The following is a 13,827-nucleotide window of genomic DNA, read 5'->3' on the forward strand; positions in this document are numbered from 1 at the left end:
CTTGCTCATTTTTAGTGTGAGATATAATGAGTTTCAAACATACTTAATTGTGAGAGATTGAATAGATTGGTGATTTTAAAATTGGTATTCTGTACCAGGCTTGGTTGTCTATAGAATCAGACTTCTTTCACCTTTCTCATTTTGTGTGATGTTTTTGTGGATTCTTATTCTGAATTAGATTTATAGACTAGATCCTGAAGAGAGGTTCTTTTGTCTCAATGAAATGTCCCCTTTCTGCTTTCTTAGGAGGACTTTGCTAGTCTTAGCTATATAACGAACTTCTGATGAAAGTTAAATATTGATAGCCACAGGTCAGTGAGTTGGGTGTGGGTTTTTAAATAAATGTACCTTAAAAATCTAATTTATCCTAACATCTGCATTACATTTGTGGTTTTATTTTGAGTGACCTCTGAGCTGGTTTGCCTTTGCTTTTGTTTCCCATAGTGTCTAGCACTAGGTTACTGAGCCATGTTTGTTAAAACCAATCACATAGTTGTAGAAATCTTTTCCTCTTTTATGTATTAATTAACACATTCTCTGTAGGGTACAAGATTAACAGCAATAGGGGTAGTTTGCTATTTTCCCTAATTTTGGAGAGAAAGAGCTATTGAAATGTCTGTGACTGTAAACTTTCCTTGGTCTAGTGCTGTTAGCAGAGCACTGTTGGCTCGTGAGTGAACATACTCTTAAATGAGTCTAAAATGAATACTTCAGTAGTTGGTGCCTTTACGGCACACTGACTAAATGTTGTGGCATTTTTATTTGATATTCTAAATCTGCAGTATCCAGTATGGTCCCCACTACTCACATGTGGCTTTTAAAGTTCACATTAGTTAAAAATTCCATTTCTCAGTCACATCGGTCACATTTTAAGTGCTCAGTAGTCACATGTGGCTGACGGGTACTGTATTGGACATTGTAGATATGGGACATTTACATGGTTACAGAAAGTTACTGGATATTGCTGTTCTAGAAGTCAAGCTGAGATAAATATTTCCTGACTTTAGAGATAAGTCAGTAATAGCAGAAAGATATTAATTTTCAAATCAAAAGAAGAGGGAGTTCTACCAAGCAAGTACTTAGGTTTCTTTCTGTCTAAAAGCTCATATTGTATAATGGTATATTGAGTAGATTGTTGATCCAGGAGATAGTGTTGTCCCTAAGAACTGTGAATTAAAGTCTGTAATCATTTTTCCCCCCTCACACACTGAAGGCAAGTAGCGGGTCTGAGAGTGGGAGCCCAAAAAGAAGAGGCCAGAGGCAGCTGAAAAAACAGTAAGTCTTTCATGGGGGAAATTATTCAATCTAGTAGTTTCAAACTTGTCAGCATTTCTAGGACTGCCTTCATTGTGTCTTTAGTCTACTCCAGGTCCTTTAGTCTGCTCCTGTCTCTCTTACTAGCTCGGGTGACTATCTACCCTGACCTGTTGCAATAGCAGCAGCAGCATTGGAAACCCAGGATTCTCAGTTTAACACATGGAAGGAGTCCACGTATACTCGGGCTGTTATTTGGGATCAATCTCAGCTTCTTCCATTGGATTAACCCAATTAGCCCATTGATTTTTTTCAGACAAATATGTATAAATAACAAGTACAGAGGTATTTGGTATTGTAGTATGCAAGGAACAAATGTAGATTTGCCATTTTTATGGCAGAATTATATTGGCTGAACATCCATTTTGGTAAGAAATTACATGTTGTTGTTTCTGTATAATTTTAATATTGCAGTTCATAAGCCAGAAAAATTTAATTTGTGGACTTAATGTGAAGTTTCTTTATAACATAGATTTATATGTTCATTATGTTTTAATTTAAAAAGTTCTTATTTATATGATGAAATTATTTGATTTTTTTTGAGAAATGATTTTTAAAGTCATTTTTTGGAGAGGGTGTGAATCCTGTTGACAATCTGAGTTCTATAGCTTCTCTCGAAAATGTAGGTATTCAAAACTTTGTATACCAGTTCAGGGGTTCTCATGTTAAACAACTGTCCATGGCTTCTATTAAGAGCTCTAGGTACATATTCTGTGTTGGAAAATATTATTAATCTTTAGTAAGTGGCCTAAGGCAAGTCATTTGAGATTTTAAAACCCATTTCCTCATCTCCAAAAAAAAGTAATACTGTCTCCCCAACAGGATTATTAGAAACTATGCTAAGATTTTGTGACATTAAGTAAATGTAGGGTATTACAGAGCCTTACAGAAAAGTCAAGTACTTAATATTGCCCTGCTAGAGTGCATTCAGTTTTCATTTGTGTTTTAGAGAAATGGTAACTGTAAGCAAACTGCACTTGTCATCTTAGAAGGCTTTTGTTCTATCCCAGTCTCATGGTCTGGTTGGGAGACTATTATCTGCTTACTGGTATCATGGCCTTTTGAGTATCTTTCCTGAAATGTCCACCTTGATTACACCCTGGGAAATCCACACATGTAATCATTACTTCACTATCTGGCTACATTCCTTTGGTCTCTTGACTGCAAGTTAAATGGTGCTGTGCTTGAATTCTTGACTTCCTATTTTAATGGCCTTATTTGTGTGTGCAGAAGCCAGCGTTTTTTTCAGTCACTGTATAACTCTGGTTACTGGCTCATATTCTTGTCAGCCTTTTTTTTTTTTTTTTGGAGACAGGGTCTCACTCTGTTGCTCAGGCTGGAGTGCAGTGGCTTGATCTCAGCTCACTGCACCCTTGGCCTCCTGGACTTAATTGAACCACCTAAGCCACCCAAGTAGCTGGGACTACAGGCATGTGCTGTCATGCCCAGCTAAGTTTTTAAAAATTTATTGTAGAGATGGGGTCTCAGCTATGTTTCTCAGGCTGGTTTCAAACTCCTGAGCTCAAGCAGTCCTCCAGCCTTGGCCTCCTGGGATTACAGGTGTGAGCCAGTGTGCCCCACCACTTAACAGTCTTAAGAATTCCCCAAATTTGCCAACCTTCAGTAGCATGTATGGACCTTTCTTTTCCTGAGTAGAACTTCTTAGTTCCTTGCAGAGTGGGATCTGTCTTCTTTCTCATATTGCTTCCCTACCCTAGGGCTCTTCCATAGGAACTGCCTTGGGCTGAGGTAGGAAGTTCCCCTCAGGTTCGTGTGTTTGAACACTGGGCTAGTCTTCCTTTCTGCTATTCTCTGGCCAGCTGGTGAGTATTGTGGATTTACAGAGAGCTCTTCCCCTGAGTCACCAGTTGAGATTCCTGAAAGATTAATTAGAGGAGGTCTTGTAGCTGCTAACACTCAAGTTGCAAGGCACAGCACTTTAGGAGGCTTCCGTGATCCAAGCTGAGCAAGTGTAACATAACCTAATATGTGGGCCCATGCATTTCAGAATTGAGAGAGACTCACTCAGAGAGTGAAAGGTTTGAAATATTGGCACAAAGAAACGCTTTTCTGAAACCCTTCAGATTTTATTCACACATTTTAGAGTTTTTAAGAAGGGACAATTTTGTAAAATTGGTTTAAAAAAATTAATTCCAGGCCGGGCGCGGTGGCTCAAGCCTGTAATCCCAGCACTTTGGGAGGCCGAGACGGGCGGATCACGAGGTCAGGAGATCGAGACCATCCTGGCGAACACAGTGAAACCCCATCTCTACTAAAAAAAAAAAAAATACAAAAAACTAGCCGGGCGAGGTAGCGGGCGCCTGTAGTCCCAGCTACTCAGGAGGCTGAGGCAGGAGAATGGCGTAAACCTGGGAGGCGGAGCTTGCAGTGAGCTGAGATCTGGCCACTGCACTCCAGCCTGGGCTACAGAGCGAGACTCCGTCTCAAAAAAAAAAAAAAAAAAAAAAAAAAAATTCCAAACTTTAGGAAAGTTGCAAGAATGAAAGTGCAGTACAAAGGACACCGTGTATACTTTACCCAGATTTTTTTTTTTTGCTTCATTTTTGCTTCATTTGCTTTATTGTTGTGGGTGCTATTTATTTAAGAGAGAGGGTCTTGCTCTGTCGCCTAGGCTGAGTGCAGTGGTGCAATCTTGGCTCTCTGCAGCCTCAATCTCCTGAGCTTAAGTGATCCTTCTACCTCAGCCTCCCAAGTAGCTGGTACAACAGGCGTGGGCCACCATGCCTGATTTTTGTATTTTTGTAGACATAGAGGTCTCACTGTGTTGCCCTGGCTAGTCTCAAAGTCCTGGCCTCAAGTTATCCTCTGACCTTGCTCTCCCAAAGTGTTGAGATTAGCAGACGTGAGCCACTGCACCCAGACTGTGTATGTTTGTATATATACACACATAATGTTTTTTATTAACTATTTGAGACTAAAATTCATAGAATTTTACCTTCTACCCCTTTCCCTTAAATATGTAAGGTATATTTCTTAAAAATAAGAAAATTCTCGGCCGGGCGCGGTGGCTCAAGCCTGTAATCCTAGCACTTTGGGAGGCCGAGACGGGCGGATCACGAGGTCAGGAGATCGAGACCATCCTGGCTAACACGGTGAAACCCCGTCTCTACTAAAAAATACAAAAAACCTGTAATCCCAGCACTTTGGGAGGCCGAGGCGGGCGGATCACGAGGTCAGGAGATCGAGACCATCCTGGCTAACACGGTGAAACCCCGTCTCTACTAAAAATGCAAAAAATTAGCCGGGCGAGGCGGCGGGCGCCTGTAGTCCCAGCTACTCGGGAGGCTGAGGCAGGAGAATGGCGTGAACCCGGGAGGCGGAGCTTGCAGTGAGCCGAGATCGCGCCATTGCACTCCAGCCTGGGCGACTAAGCGAGACTCTGTCTCAAAAAAAAAAAAAAAAAGAAAATTCTCTTTTATAAGCACAGTACAGTACAGTTTCAACTTAGGTTTAAAACATTGCTGATGTACTTTTTTTTTTTTTTTTTTTGAGACAGAGTCTGGCTCTGTCGCCAGGCTGGAGTACAGTGGCGTGATCTCAGCTCACTGCAACCTCTGCCTCCTGGGTTCATGCCATTCTCCTGCCTCAGCCTCCCGAGTAGCTGGGACTGTAGGCATGTGCCACCATGTCCAGCTAATTTTTTGTATTTTTCATAGAGATAAGGTTTCACCATGTCGGCCAGGGTGGTCTCGATCTCTTGACCTTGTGATCAGCCTGCCTTGGCCTCCCAAAGTGCTGGAATTGCAGGCTCGAGCCACCGTACCCGGTTACTGATATACTTTTGTCTAATTCATATTCCAGTTTTGTCAGTTGACCCAGTAAAGTCTTTCATAATATTTTTCCATCTCTACTACAGGATTTAGTTTAGGGTCAGTTACTGCAATTAGTTGCATGTCTGGTCTCTTCTTTTTTTTTTGATTATTATTATACTTTTAAGTTCTAGGGTGCATGTACACAGCATCCAGGTTTGCTACATATGTATACATGTGCCATGTTGGTGTGCTGCACCCATTAACTCGTCATTTACATTAGGTGTATCTCCTAATGCTATCCTTCCCTGCTCCTCCTGCCCCACGACAGGCCCCGGTGTGTGATGTTCCCCACCCCGTTTCCAACCATTCTCATTGTTCAATTCCCACCTATGAGTGAGAGCATGCGGTGTTTGGTTTCCTGTTCTTGCGATAGTTTGCTGAGAATGATGGTTTCCAGCTTCATCCATGACCTTGCAAAGGACATGTCTGGTTTCTTTAATTGGGAGCACTTTCACAGCCTTCTTTTGCTTTTAGGACATTGATGTTTTTGAAGAATGCCGTCTTGCAAGGGGCTGTGTTCTTTATAAAGAGACCAGTTACCCCGTCATGATGTGTATTAGGTTTTTTTGTTTTGGGATGGACTCTCACTCTGTCGCCCAGGCTGGAGTGCAGTGGCGCAATCTCAGCTCACTGCAACCTCCGCCTCCTGTACTCAAGTGATTCTCCTGCCTCAGCCTCCCGAGTAGCTAGGATTACAGGCATGCACCACTGTGCCCAGCTGATTTTTGTATTTTTAGTAGAGATGGGGTTTTACCATGTTGGCCAGGCTGGTCTTGAACTCCTGACCTCAGGTGATCCACCTGCCTCGGCCTCCCTAAGTGCTGGGATTACAAGATGAGCCACTGCGCCCAGCCTTTTTTTTTTTTTTTTTTTTTTTTTTTCAATTAAAGAGACAGGGTTTTACTCTATTGGTGCAGATGTGTGGTCATAGCTCACTGCAACCTTGAACTACTGGGCTCAAGTGATCCTCTTGCTTCAGTCTCCCCAGTAGTTGGGACTACAGGCATGTACCACCACATCCAGCTGTATTCATATTTTTAAAGCTTGGAAGAAGTTATATAGCACAATGTACCTGCACAATATTTAAAATTTTTAAAAATTAGTTGGCATCGTTTAATTGAGAGACGGTGCATAACAATCTGTTTTTAGCTTCTTTTGAGAAAATTTGGTAATGCTGGCTCATGTAACAGTGACGGACCAAGAGTTCTCCATTTTGTTCTCATCTGGCCCCTGTGAGTATCTTGAGATTGTATCTCTGACTTAGAGTCATACAAACAAAACATTGAATTTTATTTAACCAACTCATGCTGTTTTGATTGAACTCTTTTTTTCGTGCATTACCTGTTAATGTTATCCAAATTTGCTCAATGTTGTATAAGATTTTTGTTGACTCCTCGTCCTGATGGTTTTGTTTTGTTGTTGTTTTTGAGACAGCATTTTATTCTTACTAGGTGGGAGTGCAGTGCAGTGGCACATTCACAGCTCCCTGCAGCTTTGACCTCCTGGGCTCAAGTGATTCTCCCACCTTAACCTCCTGAGTAGTTGGGACTAGTAGGCGCATACCACCACACAAGGCTAATTTGTTAATTTTTTGTAAAGACTGGGTCTCACTCTGATGTCCAGGCTGGTCTTGAACTCCTTGGTTCAAGCCATCCTCCCACCATGGCCTTCCAAAGTGCTGGGATTACAGGCATGAGCCCCTGTGCCTGGCCCTTTTCCAGTGTTTTGAATTGGAGATTGTCACATATCTGTAACACAGTGGAAGGGAATCACTGTTAGCCTCAGATTTCCTATGATCATTGGAATTTTTATGAAAGGCATCCTTTCTTGGGGAAATCCACTGAAGATTGAAGAAACAAAAGTAGCTACTTCCCTCTTTTCCAGATGTCTTCTAAGTGGAGGAAAAAGGAGTTTTCTTTTTTACAGTTAATAGCAAACCTTACCAACTCTTGGTCAAAGTTCTGGCTCATTATATTTAAAAGTAGCTTTTGTTCATTTCCTACTTTATAGTTGATTAGAGTTGATTTGTCTTTCTTAGGATTTGTGTCTAGCCAACCACCTTTTCCCAATAAAGGAAGAAAATTACATACATTTAAGTTGTCCATCCTGGCTAACCCGGTGAAACCCCGTCTCTACTAAAAAATACAAAAAACTAGCCGGGCGAGGCGGCGGGCGCCTGTAGTCCCAGCTACTCGGGAGGCTGAGGCAGGAGAATGGCGTGAACCCGGGAGGCGGAGCTTGCAGTGAGCTGAGATCTGGCCACTGCACTCCAGCCTGGGTGACAGAGCGAGACCCCGTCTCAAAAAAAAAAAAAAGTTGCATTTTGACTTTTTCCATGTCTGTTTACATTGCCTTGCGGCCTTTTGGCTAAATCTTGGTATTTTTCTCCCTAATTCTCAAAATTTTGGGAAAAATTTAGTTGAATTTTGTGTTTTTACGATATCTAGGGGATTCTGTTAATGGCCTCTTAAGCTGGATATTATGTTTCCTTTGGTACACATTTGTGTGTGTGTCTGTATTCTTTTTTTTTTATTATTATACTTGAAGTTGTAGGGTACATGTGCACAACGTGCAGGTTCGTTACATGTGTATACACGTGCCACGTTGGTGTGCTGCACCTGTTAACTCGTCATTTACATTAGGTGTATCTCCTAATGCTATCCCTCCCCCTCCCCCACCCCACGACAGGCCCCAGTGTGTGATGTTCCCCTTCCTGTGTCCAAGTGTTCTCATTGTTCAGTTTCCACCTATGAGTGAGAACATATGGTGTTTGGTTTTTTGTCCTTGTGATAGTTTGCTGAGAATGATGGTTTCCAGCTTCATCCATGTCCCTACAAAGGACATGAACTCATCCTTTTTTATGGCTGCATAGTATTCCATGGTGTATATGTGCCACATTTTCTTAATCCAATCTATCATTGATGGACATTTGGGTTGGTTCCAAGTCACATTTTTTTGCTCACGATCTGGTATCTTAAACTATCCTTTATTGTAGCCTGACTTACAATGTATGGCTTAGTGGTGGAGTCTTGATAAGATTTGTGTTTTATAAGAGGCCAGTAATGTAGGAGAGGACAGCAGTTTCACATGTGGCAGAGCCTTATACATCTGTAGGGATGGGAAGTAATTTCTTTGTAACCTGCTCAGTCACTTTTTTCACTTCACCCATTCTTCACAGTGACTTAGTATTGCTGGTCCTTACTATCTTTTTTCTTGTTCTTGTAAATTAAAAGGAAACTTGAAAGAATCCAACCAGTTTCAAATATACATACACACACACTTAGGCCTTTTAAACGCTGAGTTTTTCAGATACTCCTAGGATGTGTAAGCCTGGCTTTAATGTTTTCTGATTCTTTGGTCCTCAGTGAGTTATGATTGAGAGTAGCAGGGCTGAGGGTTGGTGATATGGCCAAGCAACTCATTTCCTCACTGCACTTCAGTTTCCTTCTCTGGGAGGAGAGCTTTAGACTAGTTGATTTGCTAAGTCTTTTTTTTTTTTTGCATTCTTATATTGGGAGATTCTAAGTCTCCCGATTGTTCATAAGTCTAAATCTGTAATCTAACTGGAAAACTCTAGCCTCAACACATCAATTCTCTGTGTTTGCTGTCTCCCATACTTGTAGAAGTGGACCTCATTGGTAGCCCTGGTTTAGGTTCTCAATTCCTGGGGGAGATACGGTAATTAGAATTTATTGGTGACTGTGGATCTTTCTTGTCTGAAGGAATAGCTGTTCATATTCTTTCAAGCATGCTTCTACTTGTCTCCAGTGTGAATGTATAAGCACCCTCTGAGGGGTAAACTGTTGCGGACTTGGTCTAAGGGAGACTGCAGACTCATGTGCTGGTCTCCCACTTACTGTAAACATCTTCCTTTCTTCCTTCCTGGTGATCACCTTATATTCCTTGGATTCTTAGCAAACATTTATTGTACTATGCTCCGGGGAAGCAGAATTAGACCAGTGTCCAGAGTGTATATATGAAGGTCTTTGTTTTAAAGAGACTGAAGGATATTAGGCAATACTAACAGGCCTTTCTGTCTTACCAGTAGCACCCCTACCTGTCTGACTGATTGATTGTGCATTCTTTAATTAATTTTTTTTTTTTTTTATCCTAACAAAGAAACATCTCCATTTGCCTGACTTTGGCTAATCTCTGGTACAAAGTTGGAACAAAAAGGCTTGGTGTACAAGGAGCCATCTGCTGGAGAAATGCATTTGAAAACACGCAGTGCTAGTAGAAGTTGAGTAATATTTATAAAAGCGCTCCACTGACTGTCCATGGAAGGCCTGAATTGTTGTTTTTTCCCCCTAAGGTCTCTACCAATTCAGGTATAGGGTAACTGTTGTAGCTTTTAGGAAGGTTCTCAATCTGCAGATCAGCCACCTCCTTTTAGTAAGCTTTCACTGTTACTTTGACCTGTTCTCCCAAGAAGAATATTGATTTGACTTTGCAGTTCTGTAGCTATTGTCTTTAGTATGACCTCATTCCCTATAAAATGACCCATAGACAAATTGGTATTGTTTTATTTACAGAGAAACCTCAGGCACTTGCCTGTCAGTTTTTTTCCTAGGTATTTCATGCCCAGCAGCTGTTTATGTTTCTTTCCTCTTCCCTGCAGGTGAGAAATGAGTGAGGTCCCTGCAATATCTTGTTTGATTTTCAAGTAAACTAAAACTGTTTGGGGTAGTAGGACACCTGTAGGTTATGACTCTTTCAAGCCTTCTAAGATCTCAAGGAGCAAAGGAACATCTACTGTATCTAATAATAAAAACTACATCTGTAGCTGAACAGATTATTTAGTTATATGATAGGTTTATTGTTGAAAAATAATTTTAGGGACTGTTTCCTTAAATGTATTCTAAAGACTTACAGTATCTAGTATAGTGGTTCTCAGAGTTTCTTCCCAGTACCAACATTATTTGAATTTGTTGAAATTCATACTTTTTAGGCCTCACCTGAGACCTACCGTATCAGAAACTCTAAGGCCCAGAAATTTTTTTTGTGGGGGATGGGGCAAATGGGGGCAGGGTTTCGCTCTTATCACCTAGGCTGGAGTACAGTGGCAAAATCACAGCTCACTGCAACCTCAAACTCCTGGGTTCAAGTGATCCTTCTGCCTCCTTAGCCTGCTTAGTAACTGGGACTGTAGACATACTCCACCAGGCCTGTCTCAATTTTAAAATTTTAACTTTAATTTTTGTAGAGAGGTGTCTTGTGTTGCTCAGATTGGTTTCGAACTCCTGGACTCAAGTGATCCTCCCGCCTTGGCCTCCCAAAGTGCTAGGATTACAGGCATGAACCATCTCACTTGGCCCAGAAATCTTTTTTAACAAGCCCTTTAGGTGGTTCTGATACATTCTAAAGTTTTGGAACCACTGATCTTGTGCATGTTGTGGTTTCAGTCTTGTCAGTAATAGCAGTAAATTAAAAAAAATACATATATATCCATTTTTATTTATTTTTGTTACTGGAGATAAAATAGGAATAGATATTATGTAGTCCAGGAAGGATCACAATTCAAGTTTAAACGGAGCTAGAATCTGTCTTAGCATATCTGAAATATACATGTTCTGCCCTTTGGATAGTAACATTGAAATTGGTTTTGTTGGATCATTTATCTTGAAGGATTCTTTTAGAAAAAAATTATTTTGTTTTGCTTTGATCACAGAGAAAAATGGAAACAGGAACCCTCAGAAGATGAACAGGAGCAAGGCACCAGTGCAGAGAGTGAGCCAGAGCAAAAGAAAGTAAAAGCCAGAAGACCTGTGCCCAGAAGGTGCACTGTTTGCTTAAAATCTCTACTTCTGGATGAGCTTAATCTGCCATAGATTGGGAAGGATGATGTCGTGCTAGAATGAGAGCTTTAATGAGATACATTGTGTTTTGATTCTGGGTTTTAGATGTCTGTGGTTCACTTTCAGCCAGCCTACACTGCAGGTCTTACTGATTTCTTTCTTCACAGACTAGCTATCATGGGGCAAACATGTCTTCCGCTTTTAGTAAAACTCCTTATATGTTTGGCCAGAGTACAGTCTCTTTTGGGAGAACAAATTGTTTAAAACACTGTTTGCCTGGCTTAAAGCATACTTGAGTGGTTTATTACCTTGTTCATAAAATCTATATAACATTAAACAAATATTCTGATTGTGTAGAGAAGGAGGTAGGCTGAAATAGCAGCAAATTATGCTAATTTTCGATAAGACAGATGGCAGCCTAAGATAGTGATGACAGGAAAAGGGAGTCAGAAGACAGACAGGCCCCAGGAAAAATTACCTTCTTATAGTATTGCTTAGAATGGGCTCAGCAAACTATGCCCTTTGGGCCAAATTTAATCTAGCACCTATTTTTATATGGCCTGTGAGCTAAGAATAGTTTTTATAGGTGAACATTTCTAATTTACAGTTTAAGGATAGAGAGCACTAAATTTGAACTCCAATTAAGTGAAATGTTATCCCCTCAAAAACAATTCTGTTCTCATTGGTAGATATATAGCAGTAAATGTACTTGATTATTTCATTTTGAATTTTATAAAAAGTTTGTGAAAATTTATTTTCTTTCATTACGTTAAGGACGTTTTGCCCCATTTTGCCTCTTGGCTGGCAGAGCCTAAAGTATTTACTCTCTGGCCATTTACAGAAAAAGTTTGCTAACCTCTGACCTAGGACATTGTGCTTACCCCCCAACCCCAGCAGGGGAATTTGTCAACTGAATTTTATCTTATTTTATCTCATTGTAAGCTTCAAGACTGAAATGTCACACCAGTTCTGTCTTTTAGAATTTTACTCATTATTTATTATATCCTTTATCATCTGTCTAGGTTTGGTTATGAGAAAGGTATGGGAGGTATGAGAGAAAGAGATAATAAATGTGATCATGAGTTTTCATTTCTCTCCCTCTCTTACTTCTTTCACCTTTTTATCACTGATGGAATATTTGGGGATTTCCTTATGTGAGCTTCTAGACTGTGGCTTTCAGTCCTGGCCATCTCCCTCGTCTGTCGAAGTTAATTCTGTGACAGGGCACACAGTCTCTTAGGTAGTCTTTATGTATAGTTACTTCTTGTGCGTTGCTTTCTTCACACAGATAATAGCATCCTCTGCTTCTTGTTCTGTAGGTTTCTTTATCCTGGAAATCCTTTCGTATTAGTATACAGAAAACTCTTTTTTTTAATGAGTACATGGTACTGTTTAGTTCCTAGTTGAAGAATATTTAGAGTTTTCTTAATGTTTTGTTATTGCAAATAATGCTATAGTGAATACTTTATTATGCCTGTTTAGGTGTATATCAGTAGGATTAATTCCTACAAGTAAAACTGTTAATTCCTACAAGTAAAATAGTTTGATAGCTATTTCCAATTTGTCTGCCAAAGAGATACTACCATGAACAAAATGCTGTGTATGTGTTTTTATATCACGTCATCCTGATGAACATTTGTGAAATATTCACATTCTTTCCCATAAATGATTGAGGATTATCAGCATTAGAAAGAATGACCCTCCTGTTGAAAATCCAAATTTCTAGTGAATTAGAATTTCAGGGAGTAGGGCCCAAGAATATGCATGTTTAATATTCCCCAAGTGAAATGTTACATTCTGATGTATGAACCACTGCTCTGGGAAATACTGTAATATAAAGTAGACACCAAATGATAGAGTGAAGACTTAGCTTTTTGTTTCTCTTCTCATTTTAGAACAGTGCCCAAACCTCGTGTTAAAAAGCAGCCTAAGACTCAGCGTGGAAAGAGAAAAAAGCAAGATTCTTCTGATGAGGATGATGATGACGACGAAGCTCCCAAAAGGCAGACTCGTCGAAGAGCGGCTAAAAATGTTAGGTAAGTTGTGCCCCAGAATGTTTCACTGGTGCAGTGTGATAAAGTAGTTGGTTAGAGTTTGGTTCTCATAAGTTTGGGGTTGTGCACTTAATAGATAAAAATAACAACCTATGTCCTGAGGTTGTTTTCAGAAATCTGGTTAGCTTTCTTGCAAAAAGAATGGTATTGAGCCAAGGGGAATATGAAAAGAGTAGCAATAGCTCATTTGAAGCCTTCGTTCCTGCTAAAGAACCACCACAAGTTCATCTCCTGTCCAATGGTGACTTAGTGGCATTATCTTCATTTCGTAACTTTTTTTTCATTAAAGATATTTGGATTATATTTCTACTTCTGAATTGCTCTTTTGAGTCACAGACATTTTTCTGAGGTTCAACTTAATGTGTTGCTACTTGAATCTAATTTTATCAAGTACTAATAGGATATGAAGCATTAATAGGAATTATTATTAGTGAAATAGGCCAGACACAGTGGCTCATGCCTGTAATTCCAACAATTTGGGAGGCCAAGGCAAGCACATTGCTTGAGCCCAGGAGTTTGAGATCAGCCTGGACAACAGGGTGAGACCCTGTCTTTACAAAAAGTAAGAAAAAGCCAAGTGTGGTGGCAGCATGCACCTGCATTCCCAGCTACTTGGGAGGCTGAGGTGGGAGAATCCTGGGAGATGGAGGTTGCAGTGAACTGAGATCATGCCATTGCACTCCAGCCTAGGCGAAAAAGCTAGATTCTGTCTCAAAAAGAAAAAAAAAAAATGAAATAAACAGATATATGCAAACACTAATAGTTTACTTTATAGAAATCAAGTATTTTTTTTTTTAGATTTTACAGATTTCTTTTGTTCTTCTTGGAGAT

General features: G+C 40.2%; 1 protein-coding gene across 24 annotated transcripts in view; it reads left to right on the top strand.

Moving 5' to 3' along the window:
* CHD2 (chromodomain helicase DNA binding protein 2) overlaps positions 1-13,827 on the top strand; it is a 131,767-nt gene that overhangs the window by 28,410 nt on the left and 89,530 nt on the right. For 18 of the 24 annotated variants that reach the window (XR_012415475.1, XR_012415467.1, XR_012415472.1 and 15 more), the window contains 3 exons: positions 1,214-1,275; positions 10,816-10,923; positions 12,838-12,978. Coding sequence is in view for 12 of the 24 variants with exons in the window: in XM_045396007.3 (XP_045251942.1) it covers positions 1,214-1,275; positions 10,816-10,923; positions 12,838-12,978 (311 nt within the window). In the remaining 12 variants the exon portion in view is untranslated. Of the gene's footprint in view, positions 1-1,213; positions 1,276-9,266; positions 10,924-12,837; positions 12,979-13,827 lie in introns of all 24 variants that reach the window. The other 6 variants (XM_073996789.1, XM_073996790.1, XM_073996792.1 and 3 more) reach the window with 2 other exon arrangements.

Source organism: Macaca fascicularis, chromosome 7 (genome assembly GCF_037993035.2).
Source record: "Macaca fascicularis isolate 582-1 chromosome 7, T2T-MFA8v1.1".
Taxonomy (NCBI): Eukaryota; Metazoa; Chordata; class Mammalia; order Primates; family Cercopithecidae; genus Macaca; species Macaca fascicularis.